The 20,087-nt window shown below is 39.5% G+C and overlaps 1 protein-coding gene across 2 annotated transcripts in view; it reads left to right on the top strand.

Annotated features, from left to right (window-relative positions):
• The first annotated feature begins 451 nt into the window (after positions 1–451).
• Positions 452–20,087, top strand: part of LOC146436365 (cytosolic phospholipase A2 epsilon-like) — a 33,188-nt gene continuing 13,552 nt past the window's right edge. The window contains exons 1-8 of one of the 2 annotated variants that reach the window (XM_085062329.1): positions 452–588; positions 1,041–1,076; positions 7,201–7,273; positions 10,926–11,062; positions 11,757–11,888; positions 12,502–12,542; positions 18,878–18,920; positions 19,366–19,429. In XM_085062329.1, coding sequence (XP_084918455.1) covers positions 562–588; positions 1,041–1,076; positions 7,201–7,273; positions 10,926–11,062; positions 11,757–11,888; positions 12,502–12,542; positions 18,878–18,920; positions 19,366–19,429 — 553 coding nt within the window. In that variant the 5' untranslated portion in view covers positions 452–561. The remainder of the gene's footprint in view (positions 589–1,040; positions 1,077–7,200; positions 7,274–10,925; positions 11,063–11,756; positions 11,889–12,501; positions 12,543–18,877; positions 18,921–19,365; positions 19,430–20,087) is intronic. The other variant, XM_085062330.1, reaches the window with a different exon arrangement.

Here is a 20,087-nt window from a genome sequence, read left to right on the forward strand (position 1 = left end):
TGGCTTCAGGAGAGTGTGGGTCCTGCAGTCAGTTGTGGAATCACAGTGGAGTCATCTTGCTGAACTGCAGGACTTATGTACCTGAACTGTGCTTCAATGGGAAGACTGCTGCAGGTGTTTGAGTTTATGGTTTGGACAGAAGCTGTTGACATCTCTCTGTACTACTTTGTGGCATGATGGCAGTGTAGAGAGAGCTGTGATTTGATTAGTCAGAAGCACTTTGCTTGGGGGTTAGAGCTGTTACATAAATGCAAAACTTTGTTTCCAGTAGTATTTCAAACGAACAATGCCTGGGCAGAAAGGGGCTTCAGCATCCTCCCCAAATTTCACAGTGGGTAGAAAAGGAATTGCTCTTCATTCTGCTGACTCAGTTGAGGTGCTCTAATAGGCTGCAGGAAGCAGGGAGGGGACTGCCTAATGACTGGAAATAATCAGGGGGTGGGGCAGGAGAGCCTCGTCATAAAATCCCTATTCCTCCACCCCTAACCTGCATGAGGAGTTCCTGCCAGCTGTACGACTCTGTAACTTTTAACATTGGACTTACATGCAACTGGGGCTGCAATGGGATCAAATTTAAGTACAAGTGAGGTAAGCAAAAGAAGGTGATAGCAAGTGTAAAGTGGGTAAAATTGTCTGATATTCCAGTGTTGTTGATCACAGAGGAGAATGAGTGGTTTGAGTTGTGTGGGCGATCCAGGCAAATAGAGTTTGCTGTTCCTCGGATCTTGTTGCAAGGATGACTTTACTAGTCTAGGCTTTTACAGAACCTCATGGCATGCCTGCATTTTCAAGCTGCGTTTTAGGGCTAACAATGTTGCTTGTTGTACTTCTTTATTAAAAAAAAAGCTTCATGTCAAGGAAATAAGCTGGCAGAGAGTTGTGATGGTGGCTGGTAAAGCATGTGGTGTCAGAGATCTAAATATGGTGTCAGAGATCTAAATATGTCTTTGAATGTGAGATGTTTTGAAATGTCAGCCTAAAAGGAAGCATTTAACATGTAGTTTAGTTTTCTTAACTTTGCCTTGTGTTGTTTTTCCTAGACTTTTACGGGCACCTCAGCACCAGCGGTGAGAACGGTAGGTAGCAATTAGCTGGCCCTTCATTAAATGCTGTCCAGTGCTGAATGTAGATCACCAGAAAAAATTTTAGGAATTCAATGGCTCGGGGGAAAACTGTGTTGCAAAGTTTGCTGAGCTTTGAAGAGCTGAGCTATGACTTCAGCTCTGTGGATGAAGTATTGCCATGGCTTTCCATAAGCTCCAAAGGCTCAGGCCTCTGTTGGTGTCTGATGATGTTGGTGTTGGTGTTGCACTGTATCTGGCCTGGTTTCTACTTATACTATATTAATTTTTTAATTAGTGCTTTCTTTTGTGTTTTGATTTCTTTGGGTGCAATATTCCTACTTTTCTTATGCTTTATTCCTTTATGAGAAGAACTTTTAAATGGGTCTTCCAACCGTTCTTTGTGCTCTGGTATTCCTTGTAGCCTTCCCTTGCAGTGCAATGATCTGTCCTAGAGCTTGCAATTCTCTGTGCAGCACAGTGTTTACAGGTGGAAAAAATGTGTTGTGTTCAGTCTTCTGACAAGCCTGATCTTATCAGCCTGCTAGAAGTGGGAGTAGTTCCCAAACTTCTCTGGAGGCAAAAAAAGGGCAATAGGTGTTTTGTAAAGGCTGAGTTGAGGATGAATCCTTTGCACAGGCAAATGAGAACTTCATGGGCAATTAGCAGACATTTATGTTATGAGGTATTAGCTTAAAGGAAAATACATCAGATAAGCTGCTCTGAGCCAGTGCATGGCAACAATGCCAGGGGCAGCAGGATGGGGCTGTCGTCTGACACTTGCAGTGTGTTTGTGGCTGCCAGTACCAGTCGCAACTCAGGGGATTTGTAGTCTGCAAGATGGGCTTTTGTCTCTCAATCTGTGATGTGGGACTTTCCCAGATTTGCATCCACATAGGGAATTCAGAGTGATGCAGAGAAGCTTTTAAATTGTGGTAAATTCAGTCTGCCTTGTTTGCTGATATTGATAGCATCTGATGCCTGGTGGTGCCTGAGAGTCACTTATTTTCTCTGTTCAAAGTGAAATGCTGTGGTAAAGACTGTGCAGAATTTCTTTGAAAACTAGCTTTTAAAATGATGTTTAGATCTCTGTATATAGCCTTACAGCCCTAAGAGGTATGCTAGTCATAAAGTTGTTTTTCTGAGTCCTAGCCTGTGTTTAGAGGATCAGTCTGGTCATTTTATTCTTAGCGATTTTACATTGTTAGTAGGTTCCTAGGTGTGAGACCTGTACAGTTGCATGCCTTTAGATTGTTCCTCTTTAGGGTATTTAGGGTGGCAGAACTGACCTGAATATGGTGCTTACAATTTACAGTAGGACCCAGAGCCCCTTCTTTCTGCCCTAGTTCTCTGAGGATCACAGAGGTAAAATTCAGGAAGAACTTGAACATTTTTCCTTTTTCTTTTCCCCTTTTTTTTTCTCTCCATGGAAGTTGATATTTATGACAAGTATATAAGCTTAGTATACCTGAGTTGTTTTCTGTTACTCAGGGGCTCAGTTAAGGAAACGGGTTTTCATTGTCAGAGTGAGTTTCAGGGCAATCGATAGGATGTGTGGGTTTTCAATATGAGTGGCTATATAAATGAAAAGGAATATGTAAAATCGTTGGTGAGAAAATTTTGGTAGTGCCCTTATGCTGACAATTTAAAAAGTAACACTTTTTAGATCACCCAAATTACTGTACCTTATAAAGTTGATAAAGGCTGGTGTGGTCTTGAGTAAAGAAACCATATTGAACTGTGAAAATACTTGACCTGGTTTCTCCTATAAATTTGGATTCATTCTAACACACATGTCCAGCTGTGGAACTGCAAACAGGAAGAGAAAAAAAAAATCACATGTGAAAATTGTAGTCTGAAGCCATAGAAGTTTTGCATAGCTATTGGAAAGAAGCAGCCATTGAGTCAGTGCTGCTCCATTTGTTTTTATTCTGAAACGAACTCAGTGACTTCTACCAACTCAATGAGCCAGTTATGGGCTATTGTAAAATGGGTGAAATGTATACAAAATTGCAGTACAAGGAAAAGTGTTTCTTATGCATTTGACCTTGCCTGAGGTGGAAGACACAATAATGTAATGAAATCCTGCCTGCCTTTGAGGCTCCAAAACTCTTTGAAGTTAAAATGTGCCACATACCTGACCCAGGTCAGAAGCAAGGCAGTGATCTGTGTTTTAAAGCCCTGCCACTCTTTCTGACAGGGTGAGTGATTTCTTTGTTGGTTTTCATAGTTTTAAAAGTAATGATGAGATTTCTATTCCTTATTGATCAGAAAATTAAGGGAAGAGTGCTTTGCTCCAAATAGATATGCACTTTTCTGTTTTTACAGAAAAAAAGAGAAACTGCTTTTCTCTTGATGCAACTTGGAAATGTTCTTTGAGCTTCGCTCTTGTCTCAAGAAAAAGATTCTATGAAATCTCTTTAAGCTTGGAATTTTACTAAAACAGAACAGTTTTAGAGACCAGTTATATAACCCATTCATATGAGTTCATGTATGAGAACACTCCTATTGTCTTCCCTTGGACTAGATATGTGAGGATTGCCCAAGTGTGCCACAGGACTTAATTGAATTTTTATCTGACGTAGAACACTGTGAGCAAGTCTTGCATTTGCAGCCTCATATATTTAAGTAGTTTCAAAAGTGATTATTAAAATGCCTGGCTTGTGTTTCCGGTTTATGAGGTAAGAATCATGTCTCAGGCGAAATAAATATAGAAGCTGAAAGTTGAAGTGTGTGTAATAACTGACCTGGGAGGCTTCTGGCCTCAGAACTTACCCAGCCTGTGATATGGACATCATCACATTAAAGGGAAGAATGTGGAAGTCCCTGCCAATTGCTAGCAGATTATCCAGTCTAGGACAAGTTTTTTTTTTTGTGTGGCTTTGAGTAGGTTGCTGACAACTAGACTTGGTAAAGCATTCAGGTACCTAAAAGTCAAGAGCTGTAAGGTCTGACTTCCAAGACTCCAGTATGGGAATGAACTCCACAACCCAGAGTGAAGCACTGAGGATTGATTGCGTAAGTTTGGAGAGTAAGATACACCAGAATAGAATTATAAGAGCTGAGCAGGGAATTGCATAAATGGTACATCCATGTAACAGGGACAGCTGGGAACAGAAGCAACTTTCATAGTTCCTATCTCTGTGTGGCATTTGGCTGCAGGGAAATATCACTGTCCAATTGAGATTTACGAAGTGAAGGTCTAGATGCTTGTTTTCAAAGAACTGAGCCAAGGTTATTCCTTTAAAATGGTGTCAAGCCCAGTAGTTAACAGCAATTCCATGGCATGGGAAACTTCTGCTCAAGTCCATTCTTCTATATTCAAGGGATGCAAATCCACTTCTTTCTGGATAAGAGATATGCTCCACATCTTCTGAAATTACACTTATGAGGTCAAAAATATTTACAATTTATTAGATGGGGAAAGCAGGGACCAAGCATAAATGTAGCAAATGTGTCAGTATATTTGTCAGGGATAGACAAGCCTTGACTCTTGGCCCCTGTGTCTAGGAGGGCTTCTCTCTTTTACCCATTTCTATTTGATGTATGTAGAAAAGTATTTGTAGCATTTCACCTGTGTAGTCTGGGCATATAATGTCTTTTGGTTGCTTTTTGATTGGAGACTGTAATAATTTTTTTTTCTGTCTCTGTCTTTCAAGCTGTGTCTATCCAAGCTATCCTTTGTGGACATGTTTAGAACAAGGGAGTAGATAGAGGTGTGATACAGTCTTAGAGACAACGGAAATGTCCCACATGTGACAATTTAAGGGCTTGCAAAATGGGCTTCATAAAACTGTGGCCTGTGTGAGAGTCTGGACAGGTCAGATAATGTGGGACAAATGCGCCAAGATCAGTGACTGCTCTGATCCTTCTGCTGCTGTCTCACTGCCCTTCAGCTCTGCGTCTTCAGGCCCCTTGTCAACTCAAAGGGAAGTGCGAGAGGATACTCTGGGGATTACTCAGGTTATTTCTTGGAGGTGGTTTGTCATCTCCACTGCCTTTTCAGAGGTGCTGAGGTTTTCATTGATGAGGACAAGGACCTCCTTCATGACACTGTGTTATTGTCCAATGTCCTGTCATGGTCCCAGTTGCTTGACACTCTGGCAAAGCATTGTGAAGTACTTCAGGATAAACCTTGTGATACTGTTGGAAAGACAAAGGGTTCAGAAAATGTGTAGCCTGTATGAAGTAAATAACAGCAAGGTACATTTTCTTAGTGAACATCAGAATATAATTTTTATTTTTGCTGCTTTATGATGAATACAGGAACTTGTGATGCCTGTATTAAGCAACAAACCCCACGTGTTTGCGTCAAGATACCATATTACCTTTCTGAGGGTAGAGTATATATATAAGAACAAGAGTGAGAGGGTTTATGGATAGAGTTAGAATCATAGAATATCCTGAGTTGGAAGTGATCCACAAAGATCATTGAAGTCCAACTCCTGGCACTGCACAGGACACCCCAAGAATCACACATGTGCCTGAGAGCATTGTCCAAACAGTTCTTGAACTCTGTCAGGCTTGGTGCTGTGACCTTTTCCCTGGGGAGCTTGTTCCAGTGCCCAACCAACCTCTGGGTGAAGAAACTTTTCCTAATATCTAACCTAACCCTCCCTTGACACAACTTCAGGCTATTCCCTTGGGTCCTGTCACTGGTCACCAGCGAGAAGGGATCAGTGCCTGCCCCTCCTCTTCCCCTCATGAGGAAGTTACGGACTGTAATAAGGTCTCCACTCAGTCTCTCTTCCAGGCTGAACAGACCAAGTGACCTCAGCCACTCCTCATATGGCTTCCCCTCCAGGCCCCTCACCATCCTCATGGCCCTGCTTTGGGTGCTCTCTAATAGTTTAATGTCTTTATTACATTGTGGTGCCCAAAACTGCACACAGGACTGAGGTGAGGCTGCCCCAGTGCAGAGCAGAGCAGGACAATCCCCTCCCTTGCCCAGCTGGTGATGCTGTGCCTGAAGCACCCCAGGACACACTTGGCCCTCCTGGCTGCCAGGGCACTGCTGACTCATGTTCAACTTGCCACTGATCTTGCCACTGCCCCAAATCCCCTTCTGCTTTCCAGCATCTCTTTCCCCAGTCTGTATTAGTATCTTGTTCTTACCAGCTGGTACAGATAGAAAGATTAGATAAGTTATTGGGCCCAACAAAACCTGTTTCTGTTCTAAAACAGAATCAGTAAGTGCAAAGCTAAATACCAATTTGAACAAGTGTTGAGAGAAATGGTGTCTGTACATACATCAGTTTTAAAAATAAAGATGGTATATATGAAATGGAGGAGATAGTAATGTGTGAGAGAGAGAGTAAGATGTTAAGCAGTTATCTCCAAGGTGAAATGGGGAAAGGGTTAATTTATAGCCTGAGGAATATGAAGACTCATTAGTCTGAGCCATGGAAGTAATGAGTTTTTATAGACTTAGTCTATATAGTCTGTATAGTCTATATAGTCTTTTATAGACTTAGTCTTAATCTCTGGGGCAAAGGTTTCTGATACCTAGTAGAGTTGTGAGTAAATTCCCAAGATCAACTCTGGGATGATTTTTGTAGCTTTCTGCTGGGGATCAGTGCTGAAGATCAGAGGTCCACCAGAGTCTTTGTGAGAAGTATCTCTTCACTGTCAGCTGCATTTCTGGCATTTTTGGCTGTGTGCGGGAGCTTGTGCAGGTGTGGGAGCTTGTGGTGGTGCATGGTAGACACTTAGCTCTACTTTCCCAGCTGCTGTGACAGTATTTGGTGTCCCAGAGACATTCTGTTCCACTGCAGGCAGTGCTGTGTAAGAGGTGGGACACCCATGCGTGTGCTCTAGGGGTGTTTAGTGTTATAATAAGGGAACAACGATAGAAAGAAGTGATGTTTATCAAATCAAACTCTTGGCACCCATCGTCAACTCAGGTGATTTTGAAATATTTTGCTTCTATTTCAGGCATGAAGAGAGTTCTGTGCCAAAAATTTGTACAGATTTTTGACTGCTCCACTTGGTTTGATTAATTGGATTGGCTCAACCTTGAAACCTTGTTCTATCTACGTCCTTAGAACTTCAGAGTTACCGTAGTCCATGACTCAGACTATAATAATAGTAATGTCATCTTTTTTTGTTCCTTTTTTCCTTTACTGAATTTTTTTTGCAGGCACCAGTATCGCCTTTCAACTTGCTCACTGTAAAAGTACTGAGATTGAAGAATGTCCGGAAGGCAGACTTGCGTGAGTACTTTTACTATTATTGGATGGTTCTTTAAACTTTTTAAAGAAAATATTTGGATAATATTGCACGCAAATTGTGTAGGAGTCAAAATATGTATTGCTGTAAGTTTGCACGATTTTTTTTATTTTGATACTGAAGCCTTGCTTTCTCCTCTTAAATTTAAAGAGACTGACTCAAGCAAGGTGATGCATTTTATATTTTTTTCATATCTTACTGTATGAGATACACTTACAGCCCATCTCACATCAGACTTAGCTGCCAATCTGAGGTCTGCTCTGTAAACAGTGAAAATCCTTGTATTTTTAAGTAAGAAACCGGAGTATTTCCTGCAGAATTTCTGGACTGAAGAAAGGAGAGAACCAGTAATGGAGATGTAAAATCAGCAGTAGCAGGAAAGGCTATGAAAACAGAAGAAGTACAAGGCAAAACCTTCTATTACTTCTGCAGAATTTGTACATATGCTGGAAGTGATGATAAAATCCAATGTGTTTTGGAATTTATTTAATCCACAAAATGGAACAGTTTGAAAGTCAGAAAAAATATTAACAGAGCACTACGCCATTTAAAGAGGTTGGAAAGGCATGAAAGAAAAAGGTGAAATAGAGACAAAGAGAATAAGAAAATTCAAGCCCATAGACCGCAAGAATAAATCTAAAAGATATAAAATAAGGAGAAAAAGTCCACACTATGTTCCCCAAAATCTTGCTGAACATGGCTCAAAATCAATTTTCTCTTGGTACACTCAGAATTCCATGCAGCACATTATAGCTCCTAAGAAAATCTTAGTTATTGTAATCTATATTTTGAGATTTTAACTTGTATGGTGGGTCAAGCGTAGAGGGAAAACTTATTAGAGGTTGGATTTGGTGGCTTCTGCCAGGAGGGATGTGGTTAGATCCCATGGAAGTTATACTTAACAACAGTATTTTTAAATGACTGATTACTATCAGGAAAGAAATCTCTGCTGCACTTACATGTGGTATTCTGGGTAATTTATGGATCTTTCACAATGCAATACTACTGTGCTTATTTCTCTTTTACTTTTGGTTCACTAGACAAGTGAGAGCACCTTACAAGTTTTGAGGTTAAGGATTTCTTACAGATTAAAGACCTACATTTATGTACTAAGGATACATTCTTTGAGATTATAGTTGTATGCACAACTATATATTTATCAAAATCCAAATTTTCAAGTGCCTAAATGGTGTTTTGCACCAACCAAATATGTGATCTGACCAGGCCACCACTGCAATCATATCTACAAACCGACATGAACAACTGAGTGTGCATTTCTGTATTCCTGTACTTCTGCACTGCCTGCTTTTGTTTCATTTCCTTGTGGCTGTTGTTCTCAGGACAACTTCCTCACAGTCATTCCTTATCACAGTGAATCATGAGATCTTTTTTGCTGAACCGGTTGGCATGTCTGCCACACCATATGGCTTTCTTACTTGGTGTTGTGGTCTCAAGAGCAGAGGAATGTCATATCTTGATCCCCTTGAGATGCCTCAAATTCAGAACCTGGGTATACCAATAATTTATTTAAAGTGTATCTGGCAGAGAGATTTGTAAGCTTTTCAGGAAGAGTATTTTCTTAACAGAAAGTTTATTGTCTGAAGAAACTGCTGTTATTGTGAAAAACCTGTCCATTTTTTTTGTCCAGAGTGGAAAGTCTTTTTCGGGCAGTGTTTACCTTTTCAGGCATAAAAAAGGCAAACATTTCAGCTAGTTTTCCTTGAAACCTCAGTATTTTCAACTGTGGGAAAATGTCTCTTTTCTGCTTGTTTCTAATGGTAAAGTATGATGCTTATTACAATTCTGAGTTAGCTTATTTCCTCCACTTTAGCTTTCCAATTTTACTGGTTAAATCTTGGTGGTCCCTGTGTCACTTTATTTTGTTTCCACATGTTGTCTCTTTGTTGAAGTGTTTGTGTTTATTTTATTGAAGTGAACTTTTCTTCTTGTTCATTGACTCTCATGTTCCTATTTACTTCACCAGTGAAAAATAAAAATGCTTTAAAAGCATTCCTCCCTAGTGATGTTTCAGAACAAAATAATTTTAATAGATCTGAGGATAGGCCTGAAAATCTAGACTATGTTTTGGACCCTGACATTGACTGCATTATGGGAACTTGGGCAAAGCATAGAATCATTGAAAGGTTTGGGTTGGAAGGGACCATAAAGATGATCTAATTCTGACCCCCAGGCCATGGGCAGGGACATCTTCCACTAGACCTGGTTGATCAAAACCCCATCTGGGTTGGGGCGATGGTCCTGAACAATTACAAGAAATTCAGCTTTTCTCATTGTACTTATTTGCATAATCCTTACTGCTGTGACTGTGAAGTAATCAGTATGTCTCATGCTCTTTGAAAATGGAAACGGTAGCATTTAATCACTGTTAACCATTTGCATTTTCATCTGCCTACATTTGTGCCTCTGCTGAACATCTGATCAGTCACATTCTTCTGATCAGCTGTGGCTTAGGCTGATTTCTGGAAGTGCTTTCCTTCCCACGGTCACCATCCAGATTTTGCTGATAGCATGGTTCACTACACAATAAAGGCACAACTTGACTGTCAGGAAAACCTAAATCTGTAGCTGTCACTGAAAGATAAAGAGGAAATACATGAAGTAATTGTTCTTAATGTGATGTAATAACACTGTTACACGTTTCAAGCATGATGCAGCGGTTGACTATGAGCTGAATTATTTGGCCTCCTCTGACTCACAAGGTTGGTGTAAGAACCAGGTGACTGGTTGAGCACTGCTAATGTGAAACAGAGAGATTGCATCACAGGTGTGAGGGAAAGGCCATCGATGCCTGTATCATGCTTCTGTTAAGTGTCACTCCCTGGAGTTTTCCCTCCAAACTTAAGGACTCAGACTTCAGGAGAAGCTGATGTCTTCATTGGCACTCATGGCTTCCTTCCCCAGACATGGGTGGCAGAAGCATCTTTGCAGTCTGCAGATAGAGCAGTAGGAAGGAATTGAACAAATAGTAATTTATTTGTGGTGGTGAAACTGTTTTTGTTTTCTGAAATAACTGCTGAGAAAGACACAGCTTCTGAAAACTTCGTCAAATATATGAATGAATATGGAATTGACACATTCTGATTTGTGATAAGGAAATAAAATTTTTCAGCTTTAATAGGAGAACACTTTTTGTAAAAAAAAAAAAATCTGTTGTTCTTCACTGTAGCCAGCACTTTAATAAAGGCTTTCATTAAGTTAAAATATCAAATCTGGGGGAGAAGTAACAGAAAACAAGTCTCTCTATAGCCCAGATTGAAGGTTGTAAGGTGTGTTGCCTGTGCCAGACTTTTAGATAATCATGAAGATAAAGCTAAATGCAGCATGTACTGTATGTGGAGAACAGTGCAATTTCAATTATAAAGTAACATATTAAAAAAACCCACGAAAAAGTATGACTGACTGTATGAATGAAAAGGTGGAAATAGGCATGGCAAATGTGTGAGGATGTCTCTGTTTTCTCATAAGTGTTTCACTGTGTTACTTACTCCTAATCCTGTCTATATTAGTAAGAAAGTCCCAACTGTACTATCTTTGTCTTATTAGGGTTAAATGGGCACTGTGCAGTAATTCTTCCTCTGGATGGATTTTAACTGTGCTCATCTTCTCCCTGTACAGTCACCCTTTCAGACTGCTATGTGACTCTGTGGCTGCCTACTGCCTCAGCAGAGAAGGTTCGGACCAGGACCATCAGGAACAGCAAAAACCCTGTTTGGAATGAAGCTTTCTGCTACAAGATTGACCGCCGTGTCAAGGTAATGAAAATCAACTCTTTTCACCATTTGATGTTTGCATATATAGCAATGTATGTATAGCTAGTTTCAAACACTGAAGATGTTAAAGATTTCTCAGGAAAAACCCTGGTCCTTACAGCCTCCTTAGTGTTGTTCTATCCAGTTGTTATTTAAATACCTACTATACTGCAATGAGAAGGACTTAAATGCTTTTCAGAATACAGCCTTACTATACTATCCCAAATCTTGACACAGACAAATGAAACCCAAGAAAAAAGATCACATAAAAATAATAGCAAAATCAGTCAGTTCTAGATATTGTGAAAATCCTTTAAACCTTCTTTATGTACCTGTGATTGTTTTATGCATTTAGACCCAAAGGCCATAAAATAAATGTGGAAACATTCAATGCAGTTCTTTATCACAAATTTGTGTAGCATGACCTGCTAGTTTTGTCTGTCTGGGGAAATGAAACAAGCCTGTTTTTTTTTTTTTTTAATTTTTTTTTTATTTTGTATGTAGAGTTATCAGTAATGTGATGTCTAATAATCCCAAATATTTTTTCCTTTTTTTTTTTTGTTTCCCTTTCACCTTTTTCTTTCTTCCCCTAAAAATGGAAGGGCAAGGAAAGAAAACCTAGTGTTAAGATTTTCCTGCTTTATGGAGCTCTTAGATATAGTAATAACTACATAATATTCTTAATCTCTCTGTGTAGAATGTGCTGGAGCTGAAGGTCTGTGATGAAGACACGGTCACCAGGGATGATGAGCTCTGCACTGTTCTCTTTGACATAGATAAACTCACTGTAGGACGTACTGTTCGCGTGAAGTTCCAGCTGAATCCACAGGTGAGCAATGGAATTGGTGAGAATGAAAGTTTAAATTCTCTCCTTCCATCTTGGTATATCCTTTTACAGTGTTTCATTATAGGAAATATCTACTCAAACTGTATTTTGCTGCTGTTGTAGGGAAGACTTTAAGTCCCTGTATGAGCACTCCATGCTAGCTTTTGTTAAGAACAAATACCTGTGTTAAAAGTCTAGTGTGAAACCAGCTAGAATTAGTTGTCCAGGGTCTTAATTCTGAATATTTCTGGCATGGTTGTTTGCTTGTGGCATAAGTTCTGAATTTTCAGCACCTTTTAACTGTAATGGTATTAAAGTAGCTGATTCTTTTTTGTTGAGAATTAAAATCTGAAAAAAATACTGTTTTAGCAGAATAGCAGTTCTTACATCTGCATGCTTATAAAGTGTTTAGATTTCAAGAAAATAGTTTTAGCAACTGCCTTTTCAAGATCTTAAAATTCAATATCATCAGTTGACACAGTGGTATTCTCACATTCTGGGAACTTTCCTAAGTTCTATTCTAAATGCATATTTAAAAAATTATATGTAACTGGTATGATGATGAAAGGTGGGAAGAAAAATAAGCAATCAATCTTTCTTTTTCTTCTCTCTTCAGGCACGTGAGGAGCTGGAGGTGGAGTTCACACTGCAGAACACGTGAGTAGAGTCCTAAATTCTAAATAAAATGTTATATTCAGTACAAAAATAGTCTGAAAAGCTGGTTCACATGTGATAGCGCTTCTCAAACGTGCAGCCTCTAAAAGCAGTATCTAGATGTTTTCATTCAAGTCTAGTAAAATGGAGTTTCAAAGTACATATTTTTAGATTTTAAATATCTGAAATGTCATTTTTCCTTGTTTGAATTCTGCCTCCTGGGCACCAGTATTTTCCTGTTCTCTTTTTTCTCACTGAATCAATGAGATGCACAAGGAAGTATGAGGACAATGACAATATTCAGGAAGTTTTGATCCTTAGGAGGAGTGCCAAGCTTAAATGCCTTAATTACCCCCTTCTTGGGGAATCTGGTTTTTCAAATCCACAACATTATAAAATGCACTTCCGTAGACTGATCAAAGCAATTTTTCTGGCTACAGATGGGGAGCTGTGGTAGAGGAAAGAGCCAAATGTTCTGCAAAAAGTAGGGTCCAAAGACCTGTGTGGGAGTCTGAGGACTGAGGAACCAGGAAAGCTGGAGGAGCAGCAGTAGCTTCGCTTGGTAGGCTTGAAAGCTGTTGGTGGAATTTTACTGTTTAGGGGATGTGTTTGTTTCAGGTAATTTGTGCTGTGAATCTGTCACCTGAACTGGAAAGGGAGTCTGTTGCAGGATCATAAGCATTCTAGTCTGTTTCCAAAATATACTTCATGGCTCTGAGGAAGTTACTTGAGGGGATTTCTGTTACCAGTTCAATCCATGTTATTGGATGTGTTATTAAAACAATTTTAGAGAAGGTACTGCTCTTAGATGTCACTGCTGGAACCTTCTGAAGCCATTTGGGACACTTCAGGAGGCCTAGAGGGATGATGTGTGGGTGGGCACTTTGAATTCCTGACAGAAGGGGAAATGAGAATTTGCTGGTGAAAGGACATTAGCTCAGTGTTAAGAATGGAGAAAGAAAGATCTCACAGTGTTCACACACAAAAAAGCTATCAGAGCCAAAAGAGTCTGAGAATCTCTTATTACAACTCATGGAGACTCATCAGGATGGATTGTTTGTTGTTTACTGTGCACCCAAACTGGCACAAGGCCCAGCAGCATCAAGACAAATGGTGCCTGTCACACCTCAGGAGTGTCACAACATCAGTAATGGCAATGGGGAAGCTCCAGTAGGCATCCCAAATATTCTGTCCAGGGTCCTCCTTCTTTTGCAAGTCATAGGATGGCTTATGGAGTTGGTACATAGAATCATACTCTTGATAACCCTGTCTTTTGATGGGGGAGGTCCAGGTAGGTTGTCTGACTTGGATGTTGTGCACAAGTGGATTTGCATATGGGAATGGAGGCTGGAACTTGTCTTGGAGCATGTGTGCTGTCAGCTCTGTGCCAAACTCTTCTGACTGACCTTGCAGCCAATTGCCTTTTCCTATAGTTGTATTCAATAAAGTCAGAAATGTGCAATTTTGGCAAATGATGCCTGAGTAGGAATTCTGCTGGTTGGAAGATGATGGTTGGAACTGTACCAATAAAAAGGATCCTTTGCAGTCTCAAGGAAGAGGTTTAAAAAAGCATGACAGTCATTGCTCAGTTGGTCCAGCAAGAAGGCATCTGATCTATTTTTTTGCATTCATAATGTGGTTTCTGAGTGACCAATATAACAGCTGTAGCCTGAAGAACTCCAACTTGGAAAGGCAAGATGTTGCTGCATTATAAGTGAGGGAATGTCCCTGTAAGGTCACAGCAGGATTGAGAAAATGGGCTTGCTGTCAGAAAGCAGATAAACCTTACCCCTGCTATCCCTCATTTGCATTTCTTGCATTTGTGTGGTGGTCAGTGCTGTTCTGCCCATCAGCTGAGTCTGGAATAAAGGCCTAAGCACATCTGAATTGATTAAATATTATGATCGTGGTAGGATATTGAGAGGATGTCTTTTTCCCCCTCAGTTTGGAATGTGTGGTGTCAGGAGTAATTAATGAAAGGATTTGTCACTAAAATTATAGACAATGGATTGTATAAATAAGCTAGAGAGCTCTGGAAAGGTCTGAACAACTGAAGTGAAATAGTTGAGATGGGTCACCAGAAAACTATGGACTCAAACCAACCTCTGCTGTGTTGAACAAGCTCAGCAGGTTTTGGCAAGTTTTTTTGTCATTGCTGGATGGGAGAAGGGTTGACAGAGATTAGAGATAATTTTTAGAGGGAGAGAGCCCTCTGATAAGAAGGAGTACAGCTAAGTATGTGGGATAGCTTCTAGAAATCTTGTACTATGATGAGAACAATGAAAACATACTTTTGGGGGGTAATATGACAGTTTATTTCTGAAATTAATAATTAATCCCACCAGCACTTTTTCCTGATACTATTTATCTGTAGTTTTTAATTTCTTCCCTGTCTTCACTCTGGATTTTACTAACTGCAAAATCTACTGCATTAGCTTGTTCTTTCTTTCCAGCATTTCAGATGAATAATCTCACAATGAAGTGTAACCCCAGACCAAGAAAGTTTCTTGGGTTGCACCTATTTTTGTTTGCCTATAACCTCGCTGCAAATACTATGTTTGAACATTATAAAAATTACCTCACAATAGATTGGAGGGTAGTACGAAATATTTTCCTGCATCCATTCCCATTACATTTTATTTAACACAGAAGAAAAGCTTCATTTTGGTAGTGGGTTTCCACAACTGCAAGATGAATACCCTCTTTAGTTTTGCCTCACCCTTATGCCACTGCTGCAGCCCCAGCAAATGCTCACCTCTCTGCTGTGGAGTGGCAGCACTGAGGGCCACATGTTTGATGCAAACGACACAGAGAGGAAGGCATGCTCCTTCCTCCAAGTGCCTTTTCACCAGCAGCCGAGCCAAGGGATTGCAAATGCCTGCCCCATGTTTTCTGGGCCCATAACACGAGCCCAGCTGGCGTGAGAGCTGCTGCACTTGGGCAGCAGTGACAGAAAAGGTAAGGCCGTTGTACACAGGTTGCCGATTCACGTGCTTTAGTGCTTTTGTTGTCATTTTCTGGTGGTTATCAGCGGTAACCTGGGCTTTCTGCCCTGTGTCTCCACCGGCAGGGTCCAGCACCAGCACGAGCCCCTCCGTGTTGCCACAGGGACAGGCTCCCGCTGGAGCAGGTGGCTGCGCTCGCTCAACATCCCCTTCCCCTCCGACCTGTTCTGATGCTCACAGCTGACACTGAGGGGCCGCAAAGAGCCTGCTGGTGAACTGCAAGGTAATTTGACTTTCCAAGGAAACGTCTCAGAGCCCCAGGGTATTTGCTGTACCTGCTGATCTTCTTTTTGGCCTCTTATCTTTCAGATGTTCCAAGCTGAGGAAGTGCATCTCTAACAACTCTTAGAAGAATGAAGGACCACTCTTATACAACCTTTTATCTCTGCTCCCTCTCCCTTTATTTTTCAAATGTGAAAGACTATGTCTAAAACGGAGCCCACTTAACAGAAATAAATGTAAATAGGTGTACAAAAAGCTGTATAAAAGTTAAATACTAATTATTGAAATATGGCAAATGCAGGATTTTTAGAAAATAAAAGTCTTTTTTTTTTCTTTCTGTAGTTCTGCTGTGTTATTTTGAGAAATTCCCCTCATAAGAAGTGGAAACCAGCAGGTCATGTTAGCCATTTGGTTTGGGCCCTGCTGAGAAACCCTCAGGCTGAGTCTCCATCCACTGGGGGCCAAATGTACTGTTTGTGTGTGGAGGAGCACTGAAGGCAAGAGTTTTAAGTCGAGAAAGAACCTTTGAGAAGAATATAGCTTTCTTTGCTGAAACAGTACCATTCCCCATGCTTCTCTTGGGTTATCAGAAAGCTCAGAAAAGTAGCCTGCATTATTATGGAAGCTGCTAAAGGAAGGGAAAGCTGAATCTGACAGGAAAGAATACAGATTTTGTAGACATGTATCAAAAAATCCAGGTTGTATGGTGAAATGGAACACAGTAGTTTATTCTAAATGAGAACTGCAATATAAGAATCTGTGTGACTGCCAGTCCCCATAAAACCCATTGCCCATTTCATTATAAGTCAGGCATAATCCAAAAAGGAAAAGGCAGTAGTCTGATGTATACCAGATGCTGGGAAATGATCCCTGTGCTCATAGAGTCCACTGCAGCCTTAGGCACATCTTCAACAAACTTTTGATGAGGAAGGATGCCCAGAGTCTCTTCTTTTGTTTTTCCCTGCTACAGACCATAATAGGCTCTCAATTCTCCTAGTGAAACTGAGGTCTGGAATAAAAAAAGACCACAGCTCACAAACTTGTGATGAAGGAGAGAACAGGAACATTAGTATGTGTAATGAGGGCTGTCTAATAGCAGGTTGGTTGTTAGAGAAATTTGCTGGTAATCCTAACAAGTGGAAGTTATTTAGTGCTCCAAAGATAGGCAAAATATTCAAAGGTCCCTGCCGACCTGAGCTCTTCTGCACGCAGCTCAGCTATGTTTCTAGCCACAGATGATTTCCTAAGATTCAGAGAAAGATGAGTGCTCTTGGTCTTCTTAAAACAAGAGCATGGATCACCAGGTTAAAAAAACTAAAAAATGAAAGCATCTGTCTTATGCGGTGAGCAGCAGAAGCCTTGAAACTCAGGATATAAAAGTTAAAAGAGCAGCGTGAGGAGTAACTAACAAGTGACAGCAGCTTGGCTTCCTTGCAGTGGTGGCAGCAGTGGTGACAACCCAATAGAGGCATCTCAGCCATTGTTCCTTAATGACTGGGTTGTCCTGGTTCTTCCCAGGAGCCTTCCAAGCTCTGCTCTGTTTTGTACAACAGTGCAGCTTCTCCCACCCTGTTTGGAGGTCATGCCTTGGACCTCCTAACTTCAAGCCTAACTTTGTACTTTGCTGATACCAGTACCTCAAATAATATTACATTTTACTGGATATTTACCTCCATGAAGAGGTATCTTTACCTGTCTTTGCACTTTCATTTCATCAGGCTGTGCAGGCTGGGGTCTTTTAATATCTACTATGCTGTTTCTTGCTTTCCCTAACTTTTTTAATGAAGTATTTGAGGATGGTCGTGTAATGTTACAACTATTTGACTACAAAATAGTAATTAAGTTCAAAAATTTGTGTCTGAAACAAACCTTGAGTGGTACTTAAACCCATTTGACTGTATGCAGGTGGAAACACTGACAATTTTTTTACTGCTTTCTGACCAATGTTCTTTGAACTCTTTTAAAATATATTTTCAAAAAAAAAAAAAAAAAAAAGTCTCACAAAATTTTTAAATGTGTAACTGGGATATTTGATGAGAGGTATTTGCTTGGGTTTTGCTGTTGATGTTTTCTTTTAATGGAAAGCTTTTCCTTAATGTTCTGTGCTGTATTTAGCCAGTTCATATTTTTCTCTTAAAGGAAAATAGTGACTTGGAAAGGAGACTTTAAACTGTTTATGAGGTTTGCAGTTTTGAGTGTATACTATCATATGTGTTTATACTGAAATCTAATTGTTGTGGCAAATTTTTAGTTTAAGTGGATAAAAGCAATGTCATTCATCTAATTTTAAAGGAATTGTATTGTCTGGTTTCAGCTGAGATAAAATACATACAACAAGTATAGAACTATATGAGACATCAAGATATGTAATCCACAGCTTTTAAAGTCTGAATAAACACCTCAAACTCTCTGCAGCAGGTTGGGGAGTCAGTGCTCCATCCTTATAAAGTTACATGTGCATGTATTCTCTTTGCAATAATCTGAGTTTTTGAGAAATTATACAAATTTACATCTCTAATTTAATTAAATGGTAAATTATACAATATCCTTAATGATACACTGGCTGATTTTTCTGATGGAAAAGTATTTTAGAATATCAAAATTTTTGACTGCAGTATATGAATTCATCCCTTCCCCTAGGTGTAGAAACGTATCTATACGTATAGTGATCAATTAAAATCTCATGTGTGATTTGCAAGTCGCTTCATAGATGTGAGTACAACTTCTTCTGCCACTATGGTAATTTTTTAATAAGTTGTGGACATATAGGCAGTTGTATTACTTTTTGATTTAACAGCTGATTTAACAGCTCCAGCTGTCCTCATACTCAATATGTCACGTATCAGTATTTATTACACGGTTTACTAAAACAAATGTATAAGACCACAGGAATAGAAATCCAACTTCATATTCTATCAGAGTGGATGGAAAAAATTGCAACTCAGGTAATCATCTAATCCTAAGCTTTAAAGTAGGTTTGAGTGAGAATGTTAAAAGTCAGAAATATCAAAGCTAATGGAGGGGGAAACAAATAATGTGTTAATCATAGACTCTAGTATTTGTCTGAATTTTCCCACCCATGACATTATATTTCTTTTCTTTATTTTTCAGTCTGGACTATCCTGATGGCATTATTACAAATGGAGTACTAGTGGTAAAATATATTTATTATGATCTTTCTTGTGTTTGAATAACAAGTGTTCATATTTTTAACTCTGGAAATTTTGAGCTGTGTCCCAAAGCCAGTACTGCCACCTACTTTCTTCTATAAACTATAGGCCCCAAACTATCAGGAGTTAATGGAGAAAGTCTTAAAATGCTCATAAAAATAGTGCCATATCTTAATACACTCATTATTTTGAATTGGGCTCATCTTCTTTGCTTCATTGTCTCTTCAAGTTCAAGCAGCTATGAGTTGTTCCTCTTTAATTTCAGGTTTGGAAATAAATACTGTTGTGTTCATGTTATCTGAAGACACAGTAATAGATAATAATTGTCTTGCTCATTGATCAACCAGAGGGGTTGGTTGGGAACAGTATGAATCACTTGCAATGACATTTGCACTTCTCTCTATCATCATTTATCCTCTCTTGCTGCAGGCACGTGAGGTTTCCTGTTTGGAGGTTAGAATGGATACAGGGAAGCTGAAGCAGCAATCCACAAGTGAGGTTATTGCTTCATTAACCTATTGTTCTTGTGTTGTTATTCAGTCATTATAACAGATGTTGAAAAAAATTAATAATCTGTTGTGCATGTTACTCTGTGTCACATAATACTTAGTTTTGTCATGCCCCACCTTGCAGAAAGATTGTATCTGTCAAAATTCAAGTTCATCAAGTATTTAGTTATGAAGCAAATCTTAAACTGATGCAAAACTAGAGACACATATACTAGAATGAAAATCTTGGAAAAATTAGGTTAGTTCTCTGTTCATTGCTTGTTCAAAACCAATTTTTCTAACGAAGTGGGAATCTTTAAAAATTTTCTTATAACACAATTAGTATGTTGAAATCTTATCCCATATATTTGATTTGGGTTTGAGTATCTACACAGTTTCTGCACGTTTAGGGTTCTGAAGAAGACTTTTCTTTTGTTTCCTTGGCAAAAATAATAAACTTAAGTTTAAAGGTAAAGTTGAATCAAAGGCGTCTTTGCAAACTGCAGGAAAGGACTAAAAGTCTCGTGACTGTTCTGAGTTACTTCATGAATAGAAAACTGAAGTAAATGGTAATAACTGAGCTGCATTATAGGGAGTCTCAGACTGAAATGTAACATGGGGAGGAAAGATTAGAGATCTAAAATTATGTTTCTTGGCCCCAAT

This window comes from Lichenostomus cassidix, chromosome 5 (genome assembly GCF_008360975.1).
Source record: "Lichenostomus cassidix isolate B80296 chromosome 5, HeHo_3.0, whole genome shotgun sequence".
Classification (NCBI taxonomy): domain Eukaryota; kingdom Metazoa; phylum Chordata; class Aves; order Passeriformes; family Meliphagidae; genus Lichenostomus; species Lichenostomus cassidix.